General features: G+C 40.4%; 1 protein-coding gene across 2 annotated transcripts in view; it reads right to left on the bottom strand.

Moving 5' to 3' along the window:
* DENND5A (DENN domain containing 5A) overlaps positions 1-15,288 on the bottom strand; it is a 150,077-nt gene extending 134,789 nt beyond the window's left edge. Inside the window, exon 1 of one of the 2 annotated variants that reach the window (XM_037840027.1) lies at positions 14,933-15,288. In XM_037840027.1, the coding sequence (XP_037695955.1) occupies positions 14,933-15,044 (112 nt within the window). In that variant the 5' untranslated portion in view covers positions 15,045-15,288. The remainder of the gene's footprint in view (positions 1-14,932) is intronic. The other variant, XM_037840026.1, reaches the window with a different exon arrangement.
* Between the last annotated feature and the right edge of the window lie 473 nt (positions 15,289-15,761).

The raw sequence follows: 15,761 nt of genomic DNA, 5'->3' as shown, positions 1-15,761 counted from the left end.
GTCCAGAAAACCTCTGTCAGCTGGGAAGGTACGTGGCTGGCGTCTGCTCCAAAGTTCTGGTTTCAAAATGGCTTTCTCCCGGGACATTTCTCTCTAGGCTGCAGTTCCTCAAAAATGTCACTCTTAGTTGCACATGGGGTATTTGTTCTCTCTTAGCTTCTCCAGAGCAAGAGTCTGCTTTCAACGGCCGTCTTCCAACTGTCTCTCATCTGCAGCTCCTGTGCTTTCTTCAAAGTGTCCCTCTTGGTTGTAGCAAGCTTGCTTCTTCTGTCTGAGCTTATACAGTGCTCCAGTAATTTAATTCAAACTCACCCTGAATGAATGGGCCAACACCTCCATGGAAATTATCCAATCAGAGTCATTACCCACAGTTGGGTGGGGCACATCTCCATGGAAACACTCAGAGAATTACAATCTAATTAACACTGATAGGTCTGCCCACACAAGATTACATCAAACATAATGGCATTTGGGGGGACATAATACATTCAAACCAGCACAGTTACACACAAATACAGACACATAAAAATTCATCAAGCTATATATACACTTACGATTTGTGCATTTTACTGTGTTTAAGTTATACCACAATAAAAAAATTTTTTAACTGGAAGGAACTACATGAAGACATCAAAATGGTAACAGCACAGTATAGAGAAATTACAAGTGACTTGTAATGACTCAGCAAGTATGGAGTGAGGCCCAAAATTTGCATTCCTAATAAATTCTCAGATGAGGCTGATGCTATTGGTACAGAGACCACACATTGAGAACCACTGGCCTACAAGACCCTACATTATCTTTCCCCCACATCCTCTCTCCTTGCCTCTCTAACCTTATCTCCTGCTACTTCCCACCCTCATTAGCTTTCTTATAGGTCCTCTAATACAACAATCAAGTTTAAGTTTAGGCACTGGCTATTCCCTCTGTCTGAATTACCTTTCTCCACACATATATATATACTCACATGGTTCATTCCCTTGACCCCTCAAAAATCTTTCTCCAAATGAGGCCTACCCTGACAATCCTATTTAAAAGTGCAAAATCCACCTCCAATCTGCCCTAATATTCCAGGTCCCATTTATCCTGCTCTACTTTTTCTATTACCTATTTCCCCATCTCCTAATATACTATGTAACATACTCCCTTATTATGTTTATTGCTTAATGTTCTCCCTCTACTAACATGGAAGATCCACAAAGGCAGTTTCATTCATTCATGTGTTCAATTACTAAAATAGTGATTGACAAACAATTGGAACTCAATAAATAATAGCTAAATGAATGAATGTAAAACAAAAACAGAAAACTAACTTTGAGGTCCTTTGTACAGTAAATGCCTGTAAGAGAGTTGCTTTCAATTACAAATATACATCCATCATGTCATTTATCACATTTATTACAATCATTGCTATATGTCCAACTCCTCAGAATACTGAGTTCAGGGACTATGACTGTATCTCCCAGATCTTTTTAGACAACTGCCTCATCACTAAATCAATCTTTCAATAAAAGAAAGATAAGTGGTAGAGGACTTCAGACACAGGGAGAACAAACTTTCAATTCTTGCTGTGTGATCTTGTGTATGTTATTTAAATTCTCCTGCACTTTTGTTTCCTAATCTGTAAAATGAGGAGAATGCCATCTAATACCTCAATTGAACTTTATTCAAAAAACAATGGCTATTAATTATCATCTAATAATAACAGGAATGGCATGCTAATCTAGCCTCACTTTCTTGCCTGTGAACCCTATGACCAACAGCTGAGACGAGCACAAAAGTGGGTAGAACAAAGCTAAAGAGTCCTAATGGAGACTGACTCAATGACCCTGGCCTCATTAGCACCACACTCAAACCAACTGAGCTAAGCAGGCTTCAACAAAGCTACATCAGCAGAACAACACTCCTCCACAAAACGCTAAACATTCTTCTATTCTAGTAGTTCAACTACAAATGCTTAAATATCACTTTCCACACAACAGAAATGCAGGGGAAAGAAAGTATGCTTCTTATAGAAGTTGTGAGAAAATACGGGGAAAAGATTAGATAATTATTTCGCAAAGGGATTAAACACGATTTGGACATAACCTCAGAGTTCAGCAAAACTGGACATGTTTAACAATGATACCTCTAGATATTTACTGTATTTCCAAAGGATGTTTAACCCAGCAAAATATTGTGAATCCTGGGTCAATCAAACTGGTTCAAAAAATTAAAACTAGATTTAATATATAAAAAAAAAAATACAAGTTCATGTGAGCTATTACAAAATTTAACTTTGTAAATTAAAATATTACAAAATTTCAGACTGCAGTACTGTGATGGTTAATTTCATGTGTCAATTCGGCTAGGTTATTATGTCCAGCAATTTGGTCAAGCACTCATCTATTTGTTAATGTGAGGGTATTCTGAGATGAGATTTGCATCTATAAGCAGTTTATTGCATCTACAAATAACAAAGGAGACTGCCCACACTAACGTGGGGAGTCTACTCATCTAATCAGCCGAAGGTCCTGAAAGCCAGAATTGAGGATTTCAGAGGTCAGAAGAGGAATTCCACTCAACTTCAGCCTTGGTTCCTGCTGGAATTTCCAGCCAGCCCACTTGCCCCAAGGAACTCAGACTAAGGACTTGAGCTTCACTGTTAACAGCATTTCCAGCTTGCAGCTTGCCCTACAGAGTTCAGACTTCCTAGTATCCAAGGTCACACAGGAGCCAACCCCTTATAATAAAACTATTTATTCATACGCGCGCACGCACACACATATCCTATCGGTTCTGTTTCACTGGAGAACCCTGACTAATACAAGTAAAAAATGCTTCTACATCACCATCTTAGCTTTAAGTCTGAATCTGGTCCTCAGTTTCTTGAATAAAGGAATACAATTACAGTTCTTGTTATTCTCTTCTTCACAACCCAAATTCTTCACTTACTCAGCACTTTGAAAAGTTGTGGAAGTTTGGTTTTATTAAGTTCTAAAAGTTAAGTGCTATGCCTTATATTAGAAAAAACACTGTTACATATAATTCTTCGAAAATCAGAATAGGCAGCCTCTATCTTTCTACAATTAATACAACAAACCTTTGTCAAGCACCTACTGTATAATGTACAGTCTTCTAACAAAGCTAAGAAATCTGACTAGCTAACTCGGGGATAAGAATTTACATGTTATAATATATTACCTATATATTATAGATATGTAATGTTTGACTTTTTATAATGTCCTATGCCTTTTACAATGAGGAAAAAAATTAAGAAGTTTTTTTTTAATGGTCACTGACAAAAAATCTGGGGGAAACAAAAAGGTTTATGAGACACCTAATTTACCCAAAATAAAATCTCTGATTTTCGTCAACAATGTAACAATACAGTCCAAAATTAATACCTATCTTCCTAACTAGGCTAAAACATTTTTAGGGGGCCATTCTAAAGCAACAAACACACACAAGGAAAGGGCATCAAGGATGATGCAATTAAGAAAAGGACCGAGTCCTTTCACATTTCTGCAAAGTATCTAATGTGGTATATCAAAAATGGATATAGTTTGTTGCAAATTGGGTTTATCCATTTTTTATCTTGTAAATTGTGGCCTATGATTACTATTTCTAAATCATTTATTCCTCTATCTTCCTACCTTCAAAAATTGGGAAAGTTTCCCTGTCACTTCCCATATCCTTTCATTGTAAAATATAGTAAATCAGAAGTCCCAGCCAGCCCCCAAACTAAAACTGTAAAAGATGCAAGCTGCAGGCTACATTGAGGGATTTTGAAGGTTAGTAGATAAAAATCATTGTTTTTTCCAAAGAAAATAGTCATCATGTAAAAATATAAAACATCCTGAAACAGTCACAAAAAAAAGAGCTGCTTAGGAGGCAGGGCAAGATGGCAGCATAGAGAGGTGTGGAATTTAGTTAGTCCTCTAGAGCAACTAGTAAACAACCAGGAACAACTAGTAAGCAGTCTGGAACAACTGCTAGGGGACAACCGTGACTGTTCACACATCGTACACCAGCCTGGAATGGGTGGAATGGCTGAGATCGCAGGATAAAAGCCATAAGCAAAACTGCGGAACTGCGCCAGGAGCCCCCTCCCCTCACAGCAGGCTAAGGTGAAAAACATTGCTGTGGGTGAAAGCAGCAGTCCCTCCCGGTAGCAAGTGAGTATAGCTCAACCTAGCTCCAACCGAGGTTCTAATTAACAAATGGGGGCTGCTGAATACAAGCTACAAACATAGACAAACCGCTACCAAGCAACAAAGTACCCTGAGGTTGCTCCCAGTGGAGAGGAGGTGTGGCTGACAGAAGAAAAAATCTGAGAGGCTTTTGGAGATGGCTGAGCTTAGAATACTGGAGAAAACGGCTGTGCCCCAAGGAAAGGAGCACAGAAGACCAGGTATTAATTCTGGCTGACAGGCAAAACCGCGGGGCCAGGGACTGGCTCTGAAAAGAGGGTTTCTTTCCCCCTTTTTTCCTCTCTTGATCTGAGTGGTGCAGTGGAGAAAGCCTCAGACATTTTCAATTCTTGGCTCGCTGACCAAGGCAGGGGTAGAGCTAACAGAGTCAGAGAGTCAAAGGCGTAATTCAAGTGCAGAAGGGAACTCCCAAGAGGATGTATCTTCCCTAAGAGAAGGGAGGTGGGGCCCAGCTCAAGTGCTTGCCCATCCCTTCGGAACTCAGACCCCAGGGCCTGAGGGAAAACGAACAATCAAACCAGAAACAACTTAAGCTGAGAATTAAAGGGACCACACATCTTTACACCAGTGGGGACTGACTGACTGACAGGTAACAACTACTGGGCAGGTTAGGGAAAGCACAGTGGCTAGAGGCCTCACAGGAAAGTCTGTTTATCTTCCAAGACACACCCTCGGGGAAACCTGATTCTGAATATAGCCCCCTCCTGAGACCTGAGCCCATTCTGGTCTGGGAAAATCTGATTGGGGTTATCAAGGAAACCAGATGCCTAGATGACACAAAACTACAAATCACACTAGGAAAAATGAAGATATGGCCCAGTCAAAGGAAAAAACTTACACTTCAACTGAGATATAGGAATTGAAACAACTAATTAAAGATCTTCAAATAAATATGCTAAACCAATTCAACAAGTTGAGGGAAGATAAGGCAAAAGAGATGAAGGACATAAAGAAAACACTGGGTAAACATAAGGAAGAACTCAAAAGTCTGAAAAACAACTGCCAGAACCTTTGGAAATGAAAGGCACAACACAAGAGATGTAAAACACAATGGAGACATACAACAACAGATTTCAAGAGGAAGAAGAAAACATTCAGGAACTAGAGAACAAGACACCTGAAATTCTACACACAAAAGAACAGATAGGGAAAAGAATGGAAAAATATGAACAATGTCCCAGGGAACTGAATGACAACATGAAGCGCATGAATGTACACGTCATGGGTGTCCCAGAAGGAGAAGAGAAGGAAAAGGGGGCGGAAGCAATAATGTAGGAAATAATCAATGAAAATTTCCCATCTCTTATGAAAGACATAACATTACAGATCCAAGAAGCACAGTGTACCCCAAACAGAATAGATCTGAATAGATCTATGCCAAGACCCTTAATAATCAGATTATCAAATGTCAAAAACAGAGAGAATCCTGAAAGGAGCAAGAGAAAAGTGATCCATCACATACAAGGGAAGCTTGATAAGACTATATGTGGATTTCTCAGTAGAAACCATGGAGGCAAGAAGGCAGTGGTGTGATATATTTAAGATACTGAAAGAGAAAAAGCACCAAGCAAGAACTCTATATCTGGCAAAACTGCCCTTCAAATGAGGGAGAGTTTAAAATATTCTCTGACAAACAGACAATGACAGAGTTTGTGAACAAGATACCTGCTCTACAGGAAATACTAAAGGGAGCATTATGGACAGATAGGAAAAGACAGGAGTGAAAGGTTTGGAACACAATTTTGGGTGCTGGTAGCACAATAATGTAAGTACACTGAATAACAATGACTGTGAGTATCATTGAAAAAGGAAGGTTAGGGGCATGTGGGACACCAGAGGAAAGAGGGAAGATAAAGACTGGGACTGTAGAAATTAGTGAAACCTAGAGTGGTCAATGATTGTGATAAAATGTACAAATATGTTTTTACATGAGGTAGAATAAATGAATGTCAACCTTGCAAGGCAATAAAAATGGGCTGGTATTGGGGAAAAAATACAATCAATGCAAACTAGAGTCTACAGTTAACAGAAGCATTGTATTATGTTTCCTTTAATGTAACAAAGGCAATATACCAAAGCTAAATGCCTATAAGAGGAGGATATAAGGGAAGGTTATGGGATTCTTGGCATTGGTGATGTCTGACTTTTTTATTGTACTTTAATTTTATCTTTTCTTTTTTTAGCTATCTTTTTTTTTCCTTTCTTTTGTCTTTCTACCTTTTTTGACTCTTCCTCTTTCTTTGGGAAGAAAGGGAAATGTCTTTATACAGACAGAGTGGTGGTGGTGAATGCATAACTGCATGATTATACAGGGAACCATCAATTGTTTACTTAGGAAGGAATGTATGGTGTGTGAACAAAACCATCTTTAAAAAAAAACGGGTTGATGGATGAACCTTGAGGACATTATGTTGAGTGAAATAAGTCAGATACAAAAGGAAAAATATTGTATGATTTTACTGATATGAACTAATTATATGTAAACTCATAGACATGAAATATAGGTTACCAGGATATAAAATGAGGCTAAAGAATGGGGAGCGGTTGCTTAGTACAAGCAGAATGTTTAACTGGGTTGAACTTAAGTGTTTGGAAATGTACAGGGGTGATGGTAGCACATTATTGTGAGAATAAATAACAGTGCTGAATGGTGTGTGAATGTGGTAGAAAGGGGAAGTTTAGAGTGATGTATGTCACCAGAAGGAAAATTGAAAATTAAAACATGGGAATGTATAAAACAGTGAAACTTGTGATAGTCAATGTCTGTGATTAACTGTACAAATATTAGAAATTTCTTTCATGAGCTAGAACAAATGTATGACACTATAACTAGAAGTTAATATTAGACAGGTATATAGGGGAAAAAATGTACCTATTGCAAACTATGTACTACAGTTAGTAATATTTTAATATTCCTTCATCAACAGTAACAAATGTACTATACCAATACTATGAGTCAATAATGGAGTGGGGGGTTAGCGTATGAGAGGATTCAAGTTTTCTTTTTCATTTTTATTTCTTTTCTGGAGTAATGAAAATGTTCTAAAATTGAAAAAAAAAAAATTGTGATGAATGCACAAGTATATAATGGTACCATGAACAACTGATTGTACTTTGGATGATTGTATGGTGTAATGGTTAGGTTCATGTGTCAACTTGGCCAGGTGATGGTACCCAACTGTCTGGTCAAGCAAGCACTGGCCTAACCATTGCTGCGAGGACATTTGTGGCTGGTTAATAAACCAACAAGCTGGTTTATTAAATCATCAGTCAATTGGCTACAGATGTGACTGATGACCTCAATGAAGGATGTGTCTTCCAGAAAGAGAGAATGCAGTCAACTAAATTTAATCCTTCATTGAAGACTTTTAAGCGAGACAAAGAGAGGACCTTCACTTCTTTTTCGGCTGACCAGCGAAGCGTTTCCTGAGGAGTTCATCGAACACATTCGTCCAAGTTGCCAGTTTGTGGCCTGAGGAGTTCAACGAACATCTTCATTGGATTTGCCAGTTTGCTGCCTGCCCTATGGAATTTGAACTCATGCATACCCACAGTTGCATGAGACACGTTTATAAATCTTATATTTATAGATATCTCTTGTTGATTCTGTTTCCCTAGAGATTCCTAACTAATACATATGTTATGTGAATAATCTCAGTAAAATTGAATTTTTTTAAAAAAAAAGAGCTGCTTAGAAGCAAAGTGTAATCGATAAGTTAGGATTTAAGGGATGATTATGATTACTGAATCATTATACAGATACTCCTTTTTTACTTTCTGGTATATTAGAGTAGACAGAGGGAAATACCTGAAATCTCTGAACTGCAATCCAGCTGCCTTGATCTTCAAAAATGATTGCATAGCCTTTATCTTGTGCCCTTGTAATGATAGAAACCTTGTGACTGACTTTCACTAGTACCCATTTTATCCAATTTTTCAACTTTAGAGTCTTATGATCACTAAAGACTGCCCCTAATATTTACTAATGAAGGGCCTTGGGTCAGCCCAGAACTAACCCACCCCAATTCCAAAGTTATCTTGATAACTAAAACTGGATCTAACCAAAATGGACCCACCTGATATGTCACCTAATTATATTAAAAAATCATGCCCACCATCATAATAAGGCCACCATTTTCTTACATACATTCCGTGACTAAGCATGTAATCCATCTGATTATGCTCAATAATTAGATCACCTCTAACTACATCATCTGGATTCACTGTGCTCATTATCCTAAAACCTGCCAATCTTGATACTGTAAGACTATCAGAACTACTGCAGTTCAGGGAGACAGATTTTTAGGCCAATAGGCCATCTGATCTCCTGCTTCGTGCCTAGCAATAAACTCTCTCTTTGAAATCCCAGTGTCTCAGGAATTGGTAATCTGAACACATTAGGCAAAGAACTCACCATTTTTGATCAGCATCAAAGTCCTAGTAACTTTCTGGTCTAAGAAAAATGTTTCCAGAACCGATAAGAGGAGAGAAAAAGGAAAAAAACAAAAAACAAAAAAAACCAGCCTTAACTACATTTGAGAAATGGAGTGACCTGGTTCTCTCATGACACAGCTCCTCTACTGCAAGGTGAGTTAGGGACTGAATTAAAGAGGCCAGGCCACAGCTCTGCTATTCAGTGATTAAGCCATGGTTTCAGGTTTATTATATTGATAAATAAATTTTTAAAATCTCATCAATGATGAGGCAGCAGGCAGCAGATCTGGATTCTAACAGCTTTTTCTAACATGCTGCATGACACTGGACAAAAAATTTTATCATGTGAAGCTGAAAAAATTAAAAACTATTTAAAACTACACAGTAAAAATCTAAAATCATATACAAATATTAATCATTACCATTTGTCAAAAGTAGTAGCTGACGTAAAAAGGAACAAAGTTCTGATGCACTTCTTCAAGGGTGAATCTTGAAGACAGCATGTTGAGTGAAATAAACCAGACACAAAAAGAAAAATATTGGATGATCTTGCTTATACGAAACACCTAGAAGAAGCAAACTTAACAGAGACAGATAATAGTTTATAGGCTACCAGGGGCCAGGAAGGTGGGGATGGGGGGTTTGGGGGGCCTGGATTACAGTTTAATAGGTGTAGAGTTTCTATTGAAGGTAATGAAAAAAGTAGAGGTAATGGATATCAGTGACGATAGAACAGTATTGTGAATGTAATTAATACCACTAAATTATACACTTGAATATGGTTAAAATGGGAAATTGTGAGTTGTATATTTGTAACTACAATAAAAAGCTTTTCAAAAAAAAGGAGTGGCTGGACTATCTCTGATTTCTAGCTCTGACTTTTTTTTTTATTTTGTGACCAATATAAACGAATGCATATTCATATCATGTTTTGCCAATTGGGACTAGATTAGAAATCAAGGAATCCCATACTCAGAGATGAATGAAGCTGAATGAAATGAACCTCCACAGACCTCACCACTCAGGCCTCTCAGCACTCCATGAAAGCACTACTCAGGTAGTTTATCCATGTGTATAGAGATGGCCTAGGAAAAGCATGACCTGACAAACCCATCACACTAAAGAACAAACAAATTACTAGTCTGGTTTTATAAGATCCCATGGATGACAATCAAATATCTTATATATAATATTTAAGAAACTTGATGGTCTAAACTATAACTGTTCCCATCTTATTTCCTAGAGGCATATGTGATCCCTTTGGAAGCATACTAAAAGTAGCCTAGGAGTTGGCACATGCTCTCAATCTCCACCATGCCAGGACACTGCTGAGTAGTCCCAGCCCAGGGTTTTATATATTCTAAACTAAAATTAGCCACCACAGAACATCTGGAACACAGATATTTAACGAAAATCTGCCTCACTTTGAAGAGATAAATCTGAAAATATGACAATGACAGCAGGTGTTAAATCACTGAAGTCCACAATAAGTTACCAGTTTCTGAAAGGCAAGGCTTTCTCTCTCTCACTGAACCCTATGCCATATCCAGCAGGTACATAAAACATTTATATATACATATGTAAACATGTAGGTTCCCTCATGTGTATCTGCTGGTTTGAATCTATTATGTCCCCACAAAAGCCACGTTCTTTAATGCAATCTTGGGGGAGCAGACTTACTAGTCTTTTGATCAGGGTGGGACATTTGATTGGATTGTTTCCATGGAGGCGTGGCCCTGCCAATTCAGGGGGGGTCTTGATTAGTTCACTGGGGTACTTAAGAGAGCTCAAGAGCCAGCACAGCTGCTGACGCTTGGAGACACGTGAAGATGCAAACAGAACATCTGGAGATGCTAAGCTAAGAAATGAATCCCAGAGTTTGCCCCAAAGAAGCTAAGAGAGGAACCCCAGATGCTTAGAGAGAAATACCTTGGGAGAAAGAAGCAAGAACGCACAGGAGCTGAGAAACAGGAACGAAGACAGAAGCCCAGAGACATTGTCGAGAAAGCCATTTTGAATATATGCAACTAAAAAACTGCTCTGAACTTAAAGAGAAAAAAAAAGAAATGACATACTGATGCATGGTATAACGTGGATGAACTTGGAAAGCGTTATACGAAGTAAAATAAGCCAGACACAAAAGATCACATATAATATGATTCCATTTACATATGAAATGTCCAAAACAGGCAAACCTACAGAGACAGAGAAAATAGTGATTGCCTAGGGCTGCTATGGGGAACTGGAAAGAAAAGGAAAGTGACTGCTAATGGGTATGGGTTTTTGTGGGGGCTGAGGTGGGGGAGGTAAGGAATGTACTCTAAAATTGTGGCAATGATTGCACAATTCTGTGAATATACTAAAAACCACTGAACTGTACACTTTAAACAGGTGAACTGTATGAATTGTATGGCATGTGAATTATATGTCAATAAAGCTGAGTTGATATATACATACACATACGTATGGCAAGAGAGAGAAAGTATACATACAAATAAATGATAAGATAAAATTTTAACAACTGGTGAATCCGGATAAAGGGCATACACAGGGATTCTTTGCACTACTCCTGTCAGTGTTTCTTTCAGTGTGAAATTATATAAAAACAAAGTTTTTAAAAGAATTAAGATAACCTTCATGATAATCACATATAGCATGCTTTCTTGACCTGAAACAAACCTGCACTAGGAGAAACTGCCATAAAGTTTGTTCCTGCCACTGTCAAACAAGTATTTTCCTCACTCTCTGTGCTCACCCTATTACTGCAAAACATGCAAAGCATCACATAAGTGGCAGAAAAGACAGAAGAATGAAATGTGGCAACAGAGACAAATACAAATGTGCTCCAACTTTCTCATGGCCTCAGTTTCTTCATCTATAATATCAGAAGGTTACAAAATCTCTAAGATTTCCTCCATGTTTGACATTCCATGATTTTGAGGTTCTAAGGACTTTGTAGTATCACCCAACCAATCCTCTGACTTTCCTGGATAGTCAGCATTTTTTCTCTTTCCCAATAGTGAAGTTAATACACTTCAGTGTATTCTCAGTGTTCTAAGTAGGTTCTCATACAGGACAGTGTACTGTTTCCCATCTGTCCATGTCTCCAGCCCCAGCCCGCAGCTCCTTTTCTTCAATTCTTGGCAAGGGACTCTGCCCAGAACCTAGGGAAACTGGAGTAACGGATGGAAGAACCTAGGAGACGTAACAACTCAAGGCTGTGTGCTGTTAAGTTCAGAGGACTTAAAGATTCTAAGGTAAGAAATAGGTCACAAATATTCTGGAACCTCAACTTTCAGGCAGAGATAGAGTAAACAGACTCAGGAATACCACCTTATAACTCCTTCCCCTGTAGTCACTTGGTAAGGCATCACCTCTACCTTAAGAAGAAACAAGGAAAATGAAAATGCACGGGATACCCACCCAGAAGTGGTAGAAAGAGGGAAAGAGGGACTGGACTCTGCCACCATATGCCTCCTCACTCAGGAAGGGCCATGGAAAACAAATCAGAAGCAGTTCGTCTATATTTGCTCATCTAAGTGACAAGCTCAAGTAATCACAGCCCAATTCACTTTGCTGATCCTGTTCTTCCAACTTTGTCTAGATGTGTGCCTTGCCCATAGAATACCTTCCTCTCCTTCCAATCCAAAGTACTTTCTCCACTAACTAGAAAAGAAAACAAAATTAACAATTTCCTCAGTTCCTTGCATAACAAATAGCTGCATGACTTGCCTAAGTGCTTGAGCCTGCAAGAAAAAGTAAGAGCTGACACAAAGAGACTTCTACAAAATCCACTGATCTTTGTCTACATTCTATGCTATTTGTTGTAAACAGAGACGAATGAATCTTAATCCTTCTCCACAAAATCAAAAGAACACTAAGCACCTTGATTTGTTCATTCTGGAGTCATTTTTAAAGAGTATAGAGAAGCTATCTGAGATATATAATTTAATTTGCTTGGAGAGAACATAGACTCCTCAGTACCTCCCAGGAGAACCTAGGTGCAATTCACAATTTCCTGTAGTTTCACTTACTATGACATCATCAGTTTTGGAACTATAAGGTAGGCTAAATAGAAAATGCACCCTGGAGAGTGTTGTTTTATTCAATGATTCCCTCTGGGTAGCCCAGAGTCCCCTACTAATACACCAGAAATGAAAAGAAGGTTATTAAAAACAAAAACAAAAAAACAAAACAGTGCCTATTCTAACAATTCATCATTGGATAAATGGTCTTGGAAATCCACCACTGCAACTACACTAAAAAAGAAAAAAAAAATCCATATTTACACATTTTACACCATTAATCTCCCTTTCTTAACTTTCATGGGGATATAGTATAAGCTTGCTGAAAAGCCAGATAATTAAGGTAATCATTAAAAGAGAATTAACTTTTTTGAGGATCTACTTGGTGAGATGCTTTTTATTTACATTCTCTTTCTTTATAGATGAGGACCCTGGCAAAGTTACATAACTTGCTCCCAGTCACAGAGATGGTCAATAACAGACAACTGCTCTCACTAACAGTCACTTTCTAGCTTCATTCTTATGCATAATCATCTGCAAATTATTCTCTTTATTTTCTAAAATCAAACATCTATACAATTTAACAGACTCAAAAGCACAGCATAAAAATATTGGTTTAATCCACTACCTTAAAGTTTTTTTATTGAGAACAGTTTTATTTTTAACCTTTATCAACATGTTAATGTTCTCTAAAAACCAATAAGGTGCGGTTTAGTGTCTGGCCAAAGAGATACAGTTCAGTGTTGTGAGAAGAGCAGTGGGCCAAGAGTCAGGCTATTAACTAGCAAGATGTACTCCCTACTGTCATTTTGGGGCCTTATTTTCATCTCTGAGTTCCTTTCAGCTCTAATACCTTGAACAATACCTTAATCTGAATTCCAACAACCACATCATAAAGCCAACTATTTAATACATATGAAACATTCATGAAAAACTAACATCTGTATTATATGAATTTGAAGACCTAAAAAAGCCTTGAAACAATAAAGCTGCACTGTCAAAAGGCCTAGTATTAATTATATTATTGCTTCACGATTTTTTTCTCTAGTGACTATTTGAGGAATTAGTATATTTTCTCTGGTATTGTTAAATCATCAATTTGTCACTTTTTTTAAAAAAGACAGTCTATGTTTGTCATCTGAAGTGTACACCTTATTTTTTTTTCATAAAAAAACTGCAATTTTTCTGGTGACCAAAAAAAATTGTCCTTCATCTCTGAAGCACAGTAAAATTAGTGAACAGAATAATCACTTTTAGAAGAGACACTCAACAGTGAACACATCATGACAAAAAGTGGAAAGGATTTTCCCTCATCAAATCAGGAAGGCTGTACTTTAAAGTACAACACAACAAACCCCCGCTCACAATGGGACACTCCCAACAAAAACTTTCAAAACTGGTGTGATTCAAAGGCTCCAATGACAGTGCTGTGGAATTCACAAAGGGATTTTACAATGCTGACACCTTTCTGAAAACTGTGCCAAATCTGGTCAGGACCCCATCTTGGCTTCCCTACTATACTCTCTCTGAAATGTTACTTGAGAAGCATCCCAACACAACCCAGGCTCTTCATAGCCTACTGCCTTTTATTTACAAAATGGCCCTGGCTTCATAAAGGATATAAACTACTTTTCTTAAAAAGGCATGGCCTCAAGGCACAAGCCCTTTCTGGTGCCAGGGGAGTTCCCACTCTTCTTCATGCGACCCAAATTCACTTCATGTCCCATTCTGATGACCAGAGCTGTTATCTGTAGGAAAACCCAGAGGGCCCAGCCCAGGGCTGAATTATAACGGTTTTGAGGAACTGTTATCACAGGCTTCCTGGGAAGAAACCAGACAAACTCACTAAGTTTTTATTTTGCGTTTTTGTTGTTGTTGTTGTTGTTGTTGTAGTTTTAAAGTCTGGGTGGAACTTTCACTAGGACATGGGATGTCTTCTTCCCTCCCTAATGTGTGGTCGAGGACAGGATTCTCTTTATTTCGACCTAAATTACTCAACCAGACTAAGAACATACCACCCTCCCCTCTTCCTCGTCCCAGACGACTAGCCCACAGTGCAGAGGATCCCTTCCTCACAGCTCAGAGCCCCTCATTCGCTTCCCCTCCTTCAGCCCAGTACCCGCTTCCCCCGCGCCCGCCCCGGGTCCTTCGGAAGGACCCCGGGCCGGGTCCCGGGACAAAGCGCGCGGGGAGGGGGGGGAGGCAGGCGGGCGGGGGTGCCTCGGGAGTCTCCCGCCACAGCGGGTACAGGGAAGCTACCCAGGCTCTGTGCGCACTCACCCGACAGCTCGTCCGGCTCCAGTCCGGTCTCAGTGTCCAACCCGCAGATGACAAAGTAGTCGGCGAAACGACTGGGCGCCGAGCCCCCTCCGCCGCCGCCGCTGCTACTCATGGCGCCGGGGCCGAAATCCGCCGTGCGAGCGGCGCGGAGCCCCCGCACCCGGGCGCCCGCCTGCCCTCAGGCCGCCCCTCCTGCCGCCGCTACCGCGGCTCAGGCCGCCGCCCCCGGCGCTGGCAGGGTTCCAGCGGCCGCCGCGCCTGCCGTGACGGGGCGGGGGGGCACCAGGCCGCCCCACACCACATCCTGTACGCCTTCCCCTCCGCGCGGCCTCCGCCGCCGCCGCCGCCGCCGCCAGCCGAAAGCCCTGTGGCCGGAGCGAGCCTGGAAAAGGGAGGAAAGCGCCGAGGCGAGCCCCCACCGCGGCCCCAGCTCCCGCTGCGCCTGCGCAGGCGCCGTCGGGGAGGGGGAGGGCGCCTCGCGGAAAGGATGACGTGATGCTCTTAGGGCCCCGCGAGCTGCAGTCTCCCCCGCGGTCGCCGCAGCGCGGCCCGTAGCTGCCTGGTTGCCCACAGACGCCAACCACCGAGACTAGTACTCATATGGGAAGGCTAAGGAGATGCGGGATGAGTGGGCTCTTCCGCAGACCCTAACACTGGCCCATGCTCCGCCCTACCGCATTACAAGAGGTCCCGAGAACAACTCCTTAGCCCGACCCTGTCAGCTGGTAAGGGCGCAAGCTTGAGCTAGAAAGCCCACCCTGTCACATCTCTAGGCCGAAGGCGAAGACTCTGGATAGCACTTACTTCCTGCCCCAACTCTAAAGCATCC

The sequence above is a fragment of the Choloepus didactylus genome, chromosome 6 (assembly GCF_015220235.1).
Source record: "Choloepus didactylus isolate mChoDid1 chromosome 6, mChoDid1.pri, whole genome shotgun sequence".
Taxonomy (NCBI): domain Eukaryota; kingdom Metazoa; phylum Chordata; class Mammalia; order Pilosa; family Megalonychidae; genus Choloepus; species Choloepus didactylus.
This window is presented reverse-complemented; position numbering and strand designations above follow the sequence as displayed.